We start from the raw sequence: 14,607 nt of genomic DNA, 5'->3' as shown, positions 1-14,607 counted from the left end.
AAATGCAAGGGCTTGTTATACTACACATGCTTTGAATAAAAGCAGTACTGAGTCACTGCCCCGGAATTTTCATCCTTGTTTGAGGCCAACATGAACTTATTACTGTATTTAGAAGGTAAACTTTTCAAGCTTGTACACAGTGAGAAAGGAAGAACCCTGGCATCCCTGAGGCAGGGGGCCATCTTCGTTGGGAATGACATGCCAAGGAGGAGGAACCAGTGCTGCTGCCCAGCCAGGCCAGCCCTGTGTTCCCTGTGGCATCCTACCTTGATGAAAGAGTACAGAGACTTTCCGTAGAGCCTCTTGAAGTTTGCCCGGATGTCCAGCATGTCAATCTCTGCTCGAGAAATCATCACTCTGATGAGGGTGCTGTCGTCAGTGCCTAAGCCCTGGGGAAGGAAGCCAGAGCTTGCATCAGGGGATACTCTTCGTGGTCCAGCAAGGCAAGACAAGGTGGCAGAGACTCCACCACAGCATCCTTGGCTCTATGATCTGGGAGGTCCGAGGAGCATCCTCATGCCTTAATTTGGGATGCAAGGCTTGACACGGGCCACCTTTCCAACACTGTGCATTGACCTGAAGACATGGCTGCGCCTTTCCAAAGACAGGCTCTGTGCTGTTCAGCAGCCCTGTGTCATCTACCATCCCCCACCCCCCACCCTGCCCTGTGGAAAGTTTCCCTCAAGGTTCTGCTTAAACAGAACAAGCTGGTTTTGTTTCCTTTCTTTCTTTCTTTCCTTCCTTCCTTCCTTCCTTCCTTCCTTCCTTCCTTCCTTCCTTCCTTCCTTCCTTCCTTCCTTCTTTCCTTCCTTCCTTCCTTCCTTCCTTCCTTCCTTCCTTCCTTCCTTCCTTCCTTCCTTCCTTCCTTCCTTCCTCTCTCTCTTTTATTACTAAGACAAGGCCTTGCCATAGAGCCCAGGCTGGCCTCAAACTAAGCAATCCTTCTTTTTCAGCCTCCCAAGAGCTAGAATTTCAGGTGTGTGTCAGCATGCCTGGCTCCAATTTCCTTGTATGTTCTTTCAAATCCTCCCTCAAGAATATGAGGAACTATACTCTGTCCTTTGTACTCCTATAATAGTGGGTGTTGAACTGCTGTCTTCCATTCCGTCTTATCGTGTTTTCTGCATGTTTTATTTTCTCTGAGGACAGATATTCTTTAAGAGCAAAGACTCCCCACCGGGTAAGATGGCACAGGCCTGTGATCCCAGCACTTGGAAGGCTGAGGCAAGATGATCAGGAGTCCAAGGCCATCCTCAGCTACAAAGAGAATTCTAGGCCAGCCTGGACTACATGAGAACTTGTCTCTGAAGAACAACAAGAAAACCCAAGCACTTGGCTTCCTGGTTTCCAGTCCCTGAACCCCTGGTTTCCTGGGGTTCCCAGCAGGGCTGGCTATACAGGGCCCAACACAGATCTGGGAACCTGGCTCTGAAGCTCGAGTTTGCCTCCTTGGGGTACACTTCCTCCTCCATGAACAGTGCAAACAAACTTGTATACTCTGTATGCCTCAGTTTCTCCACTTGTGAAACAGAACAGTTTGTGCCCCTGCTTCTCTTAGGGGCATAAATTAATCCATACATGTAAGGCCCCAGGAACAGGGCTCCGTACATCACAAGTACACAGAGAACAGCACTCAGCATGAACAGCAGCAGTATTTAGGGAGGGATACAACATGGAGTCGGGTTGGCTGTTCCAGGGTGGAATTTGGGTGGCAAACCCAAGAAGATGGACAAAAAATATGCCACATTCTTTCGAGTGATAAACGCGAAGCCATTTACCTTCATGGATTTATAAAGCCGTTCAGCAAAATACGCGGGTTTGTTCCTCATACACTTCACTGTGGAGAAAATGAACGACAGGAGGTGAGCACAGGCCACGCCCCTGCCCACCAGGCCACCCCCATTCTCAGGAGTGCTTCCCTTCTCTTAATAAATTGTCTCTATTTCCATAAAAAGAAGAACGAAAAGATTACAGAAAAAAATGCAAGAACAAAGAAAACTGACAGTTATTCTGTTTCTACGAAGTCTCAAGAAATATTTCCTGCTTGCTTTGAGAGACCCATTTAAGCCAAGCAGCACTTCCTGAACATAGTCTGCACTCCAGGCCCCTCTCATACAGACAGGAAGGATCCTCGGCTTCTCAAGTTGCTGGAGAAGTCATTAAGGATGGCCATCAAAGCGAGGGTGGCTTATCATTCCAAAATGATTATTCCATCTGCCATATAAATTAGTTGTGAGGGGGCTGGAGAGACGGCTCAGGGGTTAAGAGTATTTGTTCTTGCAGAGGACTAGGGTTCAATTCCTAGCACTCACATGATTGCTTACAACTGTCTGTAAGTCCAGTTTCAAAGGATCTGACACCCTCTTTTGACCTCTGAGGGTACAAGACATGCACACGATACACAGACATACATGCAGGCAAAACACCCATACAATAAAAAAACTTAAAAATCAGTTATTAAACATAACCACCCATTGGCTTGCCAGATGCACTAGCATGGCATTATCTTTCTCCTATAATGAGAGGAAAGTGCCAAAGACCAAAACAAAGCAAAAAACACAAGTCCCCTGGCACAAGAGCAGTCAGGTCATACAACATAGTTCTTTTTGCTTTGCTTTTTTCAGTCAGGTTTTCACATAGCCCAGGCTGGTCTAGAACTCACTATGCAGCTGAGGATGCTCTTGAACTCCTGAACCTCATGGCTGCCTGTACCTCCCAAGTGCTGTAATTACAGGTGTGCACCATGTCCAGCTTTGCAAATATTTCTTGTTTAAAGTCGTAGAACAGCCAGATGGGGCTGCTCATGTCTATTATCCCAGCACTCCTAGCCAGGATAGGAGGATTGCTATAAGTTCAAGGCCAGCCTTGGCCACTGAATAAGACTATCTAGAAAAAGAAAAGTCTGGGGCTAGAGAGATGGCTCAGTGGTCAAGAGCACTGGCTGCTGTAGCAGGAATCTTGAAAGGTCTTATTAATAAAATCAAACCTGAGGCCAGGTATTGGGGTGAATGCTGGGAGATCAGAGAAGCAGAACAAGCCACAGCTACCTCACCTTGCCAGTTCCTCAGCTGATCCTGTTTTCTCAGACTGGAAGCTTCTGAGTCCTCATATCCAAATGGATCTCAGCTGAACTGCTGCTAGAAGCCTAAAAGCTTAATCAGCCAAATGCTTCTAGTTCCTGGTCCTCATGCCTTATATACCTTTCTGCTATCTGCCATCACTCCCTGGGATTAAATGCTCACTTTCTGGGATTAAAGGCGTGTGTCACCATGCCTGGCTGTTTCCTTGAACTCACGGAAATCCAGACCGATCTCTGCTTCTGGAATGCTAGGATTAAAGGCGTGTGCTTCCACTGCCTATCCTCTATGTTTAATATTGTGGCTGTTCTATTCTCTGACCCCAGAAAAGTTTATTAGGGTGCACAATATTTTGGGGGAACATAATATCACTACAGGCTGCTCTTGCAGAGGACCTGAGTTGGGTTCTCAGCACCCATGTGGTGGCTCACAACACACTGTAACTCCTGTTTCAGGGGATCCAGCACCCTCTTCTGGGCTCCATAGGCATTGCATACATGTGGCACACAGACATCTGCAAGCAAAATACTCACACACAGAAAAATTATTTAAAAACAAAACAAAATAAAAAAGTAACAGTTCTGGAAAATCATCTGGATATGGTGGCACATGGCTGTGGGCCAGGTATTTGGGGATTGAGGTGAGAAGATCACATTAATCCAGGAGTTCTAGAACAGCCTGGCCAATCCATCTTTTGAAATTCTAGAATTTACCCTGAGTGATTGAAACAACTTTAATTTCGGAAAAATACAGTTCTACATCTCCATGACAACATCTGGATACTAAGGAGGAACATCACCAGAATTAGCTCGGTGGCACACCAGCTTACCTATAGCCAACAGGGCGTCTTCAAAGCTACCAGATGTTTCCGATTTTATGCTCTGTTCAATGTCCTTCTGTGAGATCCTTTTGTACTCATCAAACACTACAATCAATAACGAGATAGTGTGATTTAGAAAACTGGGCTGGTGTGATGACTCGTCTGCTAAAGGTACTTGCAGCCAAGCCTGGCGACCTGAATTCCCTGAAACCCACATGGTGGAAGAAGAGAACTAACAGTCCTCTGATCTCCACATGTGATCTGTGGCGTCTGCATACCCGTATACATGTACTCATGCATGCAGGTACACACACACACACACACACACACACACACACACACAACTCCCTCTAAATAAATGAACACATAAATAAATGTAATAAAAATTTAAATACAGGAAACTAAAATTTATGGAGAGAATAAACACATTTTAAAAGCTTATGCTGCTTAATTTTTTGGCATATTTCAAGAGGAAACCAATTAGTACCGTGGGTGAGGACCCAGACAGGATGTGGCCTGGTGAACTGGGCCCATCCAGGAAGAAGAATGCTGAGATCCCTGGAGAATGTCAGGTACTCTTGCCCAGATCAAGTGGAGAGTCTTTGGGTACACATCTGCCTTTTTCCTATTTCAGCAGACAGGGTCTGGTAGCTCACACCTGTAATCCCAGTACTTGGCAGGTGGAGGGGGGATGGGCAGTTCCTCAGTCACACCTTGAGTTCAAGGCCAGCCAGGACTACATGAGACCCTATCATTTTGAAATGTCAGCCTTGGATGTCACCTATGTCCTCCTCTTCCATTTGGCTCATTAAGACAAGAACAATTCAGCCTCCTCAGAACTGAGTCACATCTGGTAACAGGCAGTTGCTTCTTTTAATAGATTTTTCACATAATTAATTTTTTTTCTTGTTTTTTTGCCAAGGATTTTTGAACATGATGAATATGTTTTCCTCTCTTCTTCCAGAGACTTCTTAGGACAGATATATCTGTTTTGTTTATCTCCTTAGTGGCCTTCGTTGGCATACTCTCTTGTCCCCTCCATCCATGGGATTCTCACAGGGATACCAATGTTCAGCAATTCCCAATCATAACCTTGTCCCAGCAGGGGCCCTCTGAGTGTCCTGCCCTCCAAGGAGATGGTTTTCTTTCTTTTTCTTTTCTTTTCTTTTTTTTTTTAAGATTTATTTATTTATTCTGTGCCAGATCTCATTACAGATGGTTGTGAGGCACCATGCGGTTGCTGGGAATTGAACTCAGGACCTCTGGAAGAGCAGCCAGTGCTCTTAACCACTGAGCCATCTCTCCAGTCCTTCTTTCTTTTTCTTATTTTGTGTAGTCAGGCATGGTGGTGCACACCTTTGATCCTAGCACTTGGGAGGCAGAGGCAGGAGGATCTCTGTGAATTTGAGGCCAGCCTGGACTATAGAGTTGAGTTTCAGGCCAGCCAGGCCTCCACAGTGAGATACTACCTCAAAACAAATTGTGTGGGGTGTAGTATGCTATGTTCTAATGGGTGTGCGTGTGTGTGCAAGCATGTGGAAGCCAGAAGCTGGTGTCAGGTATCTTCTTATTTTTAATTTATTTTAATTATTAATTAAGTAATCTTGATTGTGCTTACCACTGCTTATGCCTGAATTCATGCACATAAAAGCCACAGAAGGATGCTGGGTGTCTTCCCCTCTCACCCATATTCTTACTGCTTTAAGACAGGGTCACTCACTGAACTGGAAGCTCACCATTTCAGCTAGGCTGGCTGGCCAGTGAACTCCTGGGATCCGCCTGTCTCTGCCTTCCCGTACTGGGCTTACAGGCACATGCGGCCTTACCTGGCTTTTTCATGTGCTAGTGTGGGCTTTGAGCTCAGGTCCTTGTGCTTGCCTAGCAAGCACCTCCCACTGAGCCATCCCCCCCCCTAAGTGCCACCTCCCACTGAGCCATCCCCCCCCAAGTGCCACCTCCCACTGAGCCATCCCCCCCCAAGTGCCACCTCCCACTGAGCCATCCCCCCAGCCCACCATCTTATTATTTATTTATTTATTTATTTATTTATTTATTTATTTATTTATTTATTTATTTATTTTGGAGACAGTCCTCACTGCATCTGGAGCTCGCCAATCAGCCAGACTGGCTGGCCAGCAAAGCCTCAGAGATCATCCGTTTCCCCTCTTTCCTGCTTAGGATTACTGGTGCATGCTGGAACCAGCTTTCGGTTTGTTCCCAGGAAGCTCCCCAGAAGCACCTTGATTTGTGTTCTCATGGAGGGGTTCAGATCTCCCTCCAATCTGGGGAGCCCACTGGTACTTTCCGTTTTCCTTTTCATGGGTGTATATTTGTCCAGAATCAAAGACGCTAATCAGACCCCCCACTGTAAACTGAGTGAACGCTTCCAGACAGAAAATTATTAACAAACCCTTACTTCTGGCCATTACTGTTTGTTGGTAACAAGATTATTCAGTTTACACTACCTAAGTGGTGCTTAAAATATTGTCTCTTGGTAAGTTTTGAACAAGTAATTTTTAACTGCCCAACTACAGACATACTTGGAATTACAAATTCTTGGTAAATGCGTCCCAGGACCTGCAGTTGTGGGAAAGTGCCACAAGGGGGAGCTCACATTTGTAACCAGGCAAGGGGAGCCAATAAAAGAAAGCATAAAGCCCCACGTTTCATGGTGGTGTATGAATTATGGACAGGAATAATTGCTTATTATTATTGTTTTTGCCACTGAGGAGTATCTAGAATAATTACAACTTGTAAATGTGTCAAACTTCGCAGTTACGTTGTGTTTTCAATTTAGCAATCCCATTCTCCTCAAATTCCCCACAAGCTTTGAAACTTCATGCCTATGACAGGGAGATGGTGGTTTATAAAATTATGATGCCCATGAAGGTCTAAAGAGCTCATCTACAAGACAAACTGCCCTACTGAGTCCTTACTGCTGTTTACAAGGAGACTTGGCCTGACAACAAATATTCCATAATGGTTCAGTGTTCTTTCCCCCACAAAGAAGTTAAAAGCACATTGCAAAGTTTAGAAATTACCAGAAGCAAATTAGGAGCATCACACAAAGGAAATAAGAAGTGAAATTACCCACGATTCATCTTACTCACTATAACCCCTGAAGAAATCTATCAGTGGTGTCAATAGAAATAAATATCAACTGACATTTGCTTAAATTGGCTCCTCGGGCAGTGGAGGTTCCTTTCTTATGTAAGTAATGGGAAAGGAATGTCTTGGGGCTGCACTAGAGAAGGGACCAGCTGGGAAGGCTGGTTTCCTGGGATAAGGAATGCTAAATTATTATGAACATGTTGTACATCTGTCAATTACTCAAATTAATCATTCAAAATTGGCCTTCATTCTATAATTTGATTCCCACATTTACATGGTAAAAATCTAACAGTTTAGTTTATTTTCTGTGTCATGGTAGGGGAAAGGTCATCAGGAACTGGGGGAGCACTATGATCATGACACATTATATACATATTTTGAATTATTAAAAAATAAATAAAAGATACTTTTCTTTTAAAAGGTTATCAGGGCTGGAAAGATGGCTCAGTGGTTAATAGCACTTGCTGCTCTTACAGAGGACCTGGGTTCAGGTCCCTTCCCAGCACCTACTTGGTGGCTCACAATTGTCTGTAACTCCAGTTCCAGGGGATCTGGCATACTCTTCTGATCTCCAAGGACATGAAACATACACTTTGGTTCATAGACATATATTCAGTCGAAATATTCATACGCACAAAATAAAATAAATTACTTAAAAATTTTAAGGTTATCAACCATTCCAGCAGAATTGAATGAGGTAGTGTGGTAGGTACCCACCATGCAACAGATGGTTCCGATTCCGGGAGCAGAGGATGCTCAGGAATTTCACCTCATCTGTTCCCCATCTCTTCTCTCCAGCCTCATACAGGTCCTGGTGCCAAACAAAGCATGAGTTTAAACACCAGAAAGGATGTGCCAGTACCTGGGCAAATAGTTCTAGAAATTCTAAGAGTCGAGCTGGCTTGGTTTTATTTTGTTAGTTGGAAAGGCAAACATGCTGTACGCACGCACGCACGCGCGCACACACACACACACACACACTCGGTCCTTCAGTTACTTTAACCTCATGATGGCAGGAAACAACACACATTCAGCAGAAATCAGGCTTCAAAGTTTCCGTTTTGATCTTTCCTCGAGCCAGTCTGTATAGTTTGGGACTTGATCACAATGTGAGAGCATCAAGCAAGCAGTGAGCCACGTTCCCAGTTAGCTACAAGGGCAGACGACCAACACACCAGAGTGGACTTCGCTGCTAAGCTCCCCACTGCGAATGCTTTTTCAGCTTACACTAGGTTGGCACAAAACACCATTGCAAGTCTCTGTTTCTGTGTCTCTCCGTGATGTATATGTGATGTGTGTGCGGTGTGTGTGTGTGTGTGTGTGTGTGTGTGTTGATTCTGTTTTACAGAAGACCCTGACAAATATCCCACTGTGTTAATAAAGGAAGGCAGATGTGGTCCCGATTTCTGGCACTAGCACATAAGCAGTCATACAGCCCTGGAGACTCTGAGAAGTCCGCGCTGAGCGATACACACACTCCCTTCTTTTCAGTGCAAGCGACAGGTTCTTTTCTGCACGACCCATAGTGGCTCACACCCTGCACACCAAGTGGAATCACTCCACTGCTTAGTTGGGTGTTAGTTAACAATGGAAGGACTAAGATAAATCCCAGGTTTCCAGGTCCTGGTTGTTGTTGTTGTTTGGTTTTGGTTTTGGTCAATGTGAAACCAGCTAGACCCAAATGAGAAAATGCCTCCCTTGGATTACCTGTAGGCGAGTTTGTAGGGCATTTTCTTGATTAATGATTCATGTGAGAAAGGCCAGCCCATTGTGGGCAGTGACACCCCAGCTATGGGGAACAAGCCAGTAAGCAGCCCCCCTCCATGGCCTCTGCATCAGCTCCTGCCTCCAGGATCCTGCTGTGCTTGAGTTCCTGTCCTGACTCCCTTCAATGATGAACTACAATGTGGAAGTGTAAGCCAGATAAACCCTTTTCTCCCCAACTTGACTTTTGGTCATAGTGTTTCATCACAGCAATATAACCTTAACTAAGAGAGAAACAAAGCTATGATGCTTCGTTATTTGGTCTGAACTCAAGCAAAGAGCTTTCTCCGGAGCCTCAATTTCTTTACCTGTAAAATGGGGTAAAACTCCTAAGGTTGTTGTAAGGATTCAATGGTTTGCCTAAGAAAAGCCGTGCAGGGAAGGGGGGTGCTTGGTTCTTACTGATGGTCCACTGTTTATATGCTACTGTCACTATGTTACCTGGCCACAGGGGTTAGTGTCAGGACGGACATCAGAGTATCAGGACAGACAGCAGGGTGTCAGGACAGACAGCAGGGTGTCAGGACAGACAGCAGGGTGTCAGGACAGACATCAGTGTGTCAGGACAGACAGCAGGGTGTCAGGACAGACAGCAGGATGTCAGGACAGAACAGTAGGGTGTCAGGACAGACTTCAGTGTGTCAGGACAGAACAGTAGGGTGTCAGGACAGACTTCAGTGTGTCAGGACAGATATTAGGATGTCAGGACAGAACATCAGGGTATCAGGATAGACATCAGTGTGTCAGGACAGAACAGCAGGGTGTCAGGACAGACTTCAGTGTGTCAGGACAGACATTAGGATGTCAGGACAGAACAGCAGGGTATCAGGATACACATCAGTGTGTCAGGACAGAACAGCAGGGTGTCAGGACAGACTTCAGTGTGTCAGGACAGAAGAGCAGGGTGTCAGGACAGACATCCGGGTGTCAGGAGAGACAGCAGGGGGTCAGGACAGACATCAGGGTGTCAGGACAGACAACAGGGTGTCAGGACTGACAGTGTGCTGGGTCCAGGACAGTAGCCTTCTTTTGAGAGTCACATGATATTTACAGGGCCTACCTCCTGTTCTCTTTAGGGAAGTGTGAAAGGCATAGGCAGCTGCTTCCCCTCTGTATCATTCAGAAGATGCCTAAAATGGCTGGGGACTTAACTCAAGCACTGAGCACTTGCAAAGCACGGGCCAAGACCTCTGGGTTCCAAATACCCAAATACACACACACACACACACACACACACACAAATATACACACACACACACACACACACACACCCAAATATACACACACACACCCAAATACACACACACACACACCCAAATACACACACACACACACACACACACACACACACACACACACACACGGACTGAGATTCTCTGGGATCCTCATGTGGCCCCAGTGTGAGAAGACCTAGAATCCAGGAGTGTAGACAGGGCCCAGAGCCACCCCACATCCCAGGTACCCCTGAAAGAAACCTGTTAATAAAAGATTGTGGGAGTCTTTTCTATAACATACCCCAGCCCGACTAATATACCCTGAAGTAGAAGAGGCTGCCCACCAACCAAGTGAGGCCTGTCTTAGGGAAGAAACTACAAGAAGGAATTTGCAGTCTACTAACCTGGGCGTCCTGCTTCATAAGCGCATCATCCAGGTAATTCCCTTCATCCCTGCCTCCCTGAGAATGAAACAGACAAGAGTAAGCAAGTACCCATGGAGAGGCCAGAGCGCTCTTAAGACAGAAGGCCTGGAGACAAGATGCAATGAAAGCTGGGTCTTCAGGTTAGAGAGTTAGGACCGCTGTCTTAGGTCACCAGGGCTTGGACCTATGCCCTGGAGATGTTCCCGGCAGTGTGAGCCCCCGTGACTCCTGATGTTACAAAATCGGCTCTTCCAGGAGAAGGGCCATACCATCTCTCTGCTTCCTCCTCTCCTCCCCCGATTCCCACCACTGCACTGACCCAGCTGACTCAGCCTTCTTAATTAGTCAGGCTTCATTGATCAAGAGAATGCTGGACCTGAGGTGGAACTTGGGGAGCTGATGCATTGCCAGCACCAAATACACAGCTCCGGCATGGAGGACCACTGGAACCCCTGAAGGAACACTAAGGAGTGATAGGCACTGCCCTCCAGTTTGGAAGGCTGTTCTTTAAAAAAGTGTGGTATGTGTTGTGAGTGTTGTGTATGTGTGTTTAGGTGCCTACAGAGGCCAGAAGAGGGCATCAGGTCTTCTGGATCTGGAGTTACAGGTGATTGTGAGCCATCCAATGTGAGTGTGGGGGTTTAACTCAAGTCCTCTGCAAGAGCAAGGAGTACTCTCAACCTCTCCAGCCCTGCCACCATATGAACGTCTAAAACACACGGAAGTTAGCTCTCGATAAGCCTTGTAATCCGGTGCACTTTGTAACAGAGGTGGCTGGCACGAACATGGGACATGTGAACAGTGAATTAAAGCAAAAGAAATGCTTGAGCATGCATGACTAGCCAGGGTCTCTGAAGAAGAAACATAAAGGAATAGAGCAGCCTGAGAATGACACCTGGGGAAGACCCATGCTTGGAGGCTGAAAAGATGAAGGGCAGGTAAAGGAGGGCACATGTGTCAATCAACCCAGCATCCCCTATCAGAGGCTGGGACCGAGGAAGCCACGCACCGCCGTCAGGGACACCAGTACTCGCTGGAACATGAAGGAGGTATCCGAGCAGATGTCCTCTTCAAGGCTCCTTCCATAGTCTACCAAGAAATTGAAAATGGGTGCATCAGAACAGAGACCTGTCCAGTGCTGTCACCCTCCAGCAAGCTCTGTCCCTCCAAGCCAGCCTGCTCACTGGAGCAGCTCAGAGCAAGGTGCTACTCCATGTGAGGTCTTCAAAATCTGAACTCTGTGTGGCCCCAGCCCTCCCTGGGGGTTTATAAGCAAGTAATGGTTGCTGGGGAGGGGGGAGACAATTCCTTCAGTGGAACCATCAGTAACCATCAGTAAGGTACCCATGCTCCTGAAGGTGACCCTTCACCCATGGCTCCTGTAAGCAATTCTTTTTTTTTTTTTTTTAAGGATTTATTTATTTATTATGTATACAGTGTTCTGTCTGCATATACACATGCATGCCAGAAGAGGGCACCAGATCTCATTATGGATGGTAATGAGCCACCATGTGGTTGCTGGGAATTGAACTCAGGACCTCTGGAAGAGCAGCCAGTGATCTTAACCTCTGAGCCATCTCTCCAGGCCCTCCTGTAAGCAATTCTAATGAAGCTCATTAACTCATAAAAATGGCAACAACAAACAAACAATAAATATGACCTCGTAAATGGACCCAGAAGGAGCTAGGGCTGTCTCTTTAAGATGGGGACCAAGAAGGTAGGGTTAGAGTCCTGCTTGGTTTCCTTCTGTCTGAGACTCTGTATGTGTCTGAATGGAAGCTTGTTGTGGAATATTACTTTAACTGTGTAAAGGTGTGTTACATTTGTTTCTGCTGCCTTTGTTAATGATTATTACTTTAACTGTGTAAAGGTGTGTTACATTTGTTTCTGCTGCCTTTGTTAATGATGAAAAGATGTGTTATATTTGGTTGTGCTGCATTTGTTTAACTATGTAAAGATGTGTTGCATTTGTTTTACCTTGCCTGCCTAAGGCACCTGATTGGTCTAATATAAAGCTGACTGGCCAATAGCCAGGCAGTAGAGGGATAGGCAGGGCTGATGGGCAGAGAGAGTAAATAGGAGGAGAAATCTAGAAAGAGAGAGAAGAGAATGAGGGGAAAAGAGGGAGATGCCCAGAGCCAGCCAGGCAGCAGCCAGGCAGCAGCCATAGAGCAGCACACACAGAAAGAAAGGTAAAGCCCCGCGGCAAAACATAGATAAAGAGAAGCAGGTTAACTTAAGTTAAAGGAAAAGAGCTAGCCAGAAGTGAGCCTAAGCTAGGACGAGCATTCATAACTAATAAGAAATCTCTGTCATGACTTAAGAGCTGGTTGGTGGCCTAAAAGAAAAAGCCTGGTACAGAAACTAAGGCTACCAGTGTCACAGGACAGAGGTCCCCAGAGAGGTTCCAACAGATCTCTTTGAAGAATGACACTCTCCACAGCACCAAAAGCCGCTGTGGGGCAGATGCCCGGGATGGGGGCTAACTCCAAACTGTAGGTGGGACTGTGTGGGAGGCATGGAGGTTCTTGTACTCACAGATAACGCCAGGACAAACCAAGTGTTAAACACACAGGATCGCTCCTTCAAAGGAAGGGGTGTACAACCTGTTATCCACCCAGAAGGCTGGGAGCAGACGTGGTTAATAGCCTGGTGACCTTCGCACTATCTGTGTGGACAAGACCACACTTGATCCTCCCCTGACCCTTATCGAGAGCTTGTCAATCTATAGAACTTATCTTTATGGGAGGTGTCACATGTAATCAATCTATAGTACCCATCTTTATGGAAGATGTCACATGCACTTTACAAAGAGTTTCGATGTAGTCATATCTTAAGTTTTATTGTGCACACAGGGTTGGGTTAGTTATCACCAGGAAAATTTTCACCAAATTATGCTGTGCTCAAATATGCCTAAAATAAACTACTCAGGGTCAAAGATTGAACGAACATTGGCTACTTAGTTGTGTTGAACCAAATTGCCTTCTCGCCTCCCCTTACTCTGCTGGCTGTGGTGATCGCAGAGACATCCCCTCACCTCCAGGGCTCGAGGTCAGGGTTATGGGGCTAAATCCAAAACCTTCAGAGTTAGAGAGCTAACTCCAAATCCTGGGTAGGGCAGAGGTCAGGGTCACGGGGCTAACTCTAGATTCCTAGGGTTTAGGTTCAGCCTCTGAACCCTGAACAAGAGTCCCTACTACATGACTGTTTTCTCCATAGAAGTGATACGGATTTTATATGAAAACATAGGGAACATTAGTGCTGGGGTACAGCTCTGTGCTAGAGCCTAGAGCAATGGCCTAGCTTGTGAGAGACCCCGGGACTCCATCCCTAGGCCCTGGTGGGTGATACATATGGCAGACACCTAAGGGAAAGTAAGTAAAATCAAGGGAAGAAAACTCCACTACAATCTAATAGCTGAGAAATAACAGTTACTGGTCTTGTTTTCAAGTCATAGGCAACCTGTGCCAGGGCTTGGGGGAAGCTACTCACGCTGCTGGTACGTCTGGTTGATGCGACGGATCTCCTCGGGGGTACGAGAAGCCAGGATCTCAATCAGACAGCCCTCATCTGTGCCAGCTCCCTAAATGTGAGGACGGTATGAACCAGTGGGTCAAGTTAATGTGCGATCGTTATGCACAGTTGAACAAATAAAATGATACGATTAAAATTACAAATTAAAAACTTGAGCCCCACACTCAGAAGGAACGCAGGTATGAAGCTGCGGGGTGTAATACCATCCCACTGGGGTCCAGAAGCAGGGCCTGCTAATTATTAACTGGCCTGCCCGAGCCCAGAGTGTTCACCATAATCATTACTCATAATAACACACACTTGTACAGTCGGTGGCCATCTGTTGCTGGTCGTAGCAGGTTAGGCACAGTTTCTGCCTTCTGTGGTCCAGCTCTTTCCTTGACCTCTCTTCTCTTTCTCTGAAGGTCAGACTTCCTGGCAAAGACTTTGTTACCTTCCTGTTTTCCCAGAGCCTAGCCCAGAACCTTCTACACGGTGTATTTATTGATAAGAAACTATACCGGCATCTCGGATTCATTTGCTACCAACCAGGTCAGCCACAGGGGATGGACGTGCATGCCTGGTACCTGGGTTGGTTCTACCAGCGCCACAGACCAGTCCCTCCTCATTCCGCCCCAGGAAGGAGCAAATGATTCAGCAAATTTGGGGGAAACAATTTTTTA

General features: G+C 46.2%; 1 protein-coding gene across 3 annotated transcripts in view; it reads right to left on the bottom strand.

Moving 5' to 3' along the window:
* Anxa4 (annexin A4) overlaps positions 1 to 14,607 on the bottom strand; it is a 60,045-nt gene that overhangs the window by 4,358 nt on the left and 41,080 nt on the right. For all 3 annotated transcript variants that reach the window (XM_006984577.4, XM_076567187.1, XM_076567188.1), the window contains exons 6-12: positions 13,904 to 13,994; positions 11,421 to 11,500; positions 10,391 to 10,447; positions 7,726 to 7,819; positions 3,907 to 4,002; positions 1,779 to 1,837; positions 267 to 389 (exon numbers count right to left, since the gene is read on the bottom strand). In XM_006984577.4, the coding sequence (XP_006984639.1) occupies positions 267 to 389; positions 1,779 to 1,837; positions 3,907 to 4,002; positions 7,726 to 7,819; positions 10,391 to 10,447; positions 11,421 to 11,500; positions 13,904 to 13,994 (600 nt within the window). The remainder of the gene's footprint in view (positions 1 to 266; positions 390 to 1,778; positions 1,838 to 3,906; positions 4,003 to 7,725; positions 7,820 to 10,390; positions 10,448 to 11,420; positions 11,501 to 13,903; positions 13,995 to 14,607) is intronic.

The sequence above is a fragment of the Peromyscus maniculatus genome, chromosome 3, assembly GCF_049852395.1.
Source record: "Peromyscus maniculatus bairdii isolate BWxNUB_F1_BW_parent chromosome 3, HU_Pman_BW_mat_3.1, whole genome shotgun sequence".
Taxonomy (NCBI): domain Eukaryota; kingdom Metazoa; phylum Chordata; class Mammalia; order Rodentia; family Cricetidae; genus Peromyscus; species Peromyscus maniculatus.
The sequence above is the reverse complement of the archived record's forward strand: the minus strand, read 5'-3'. Positions and strand labels throughout refer to the sequence as shown.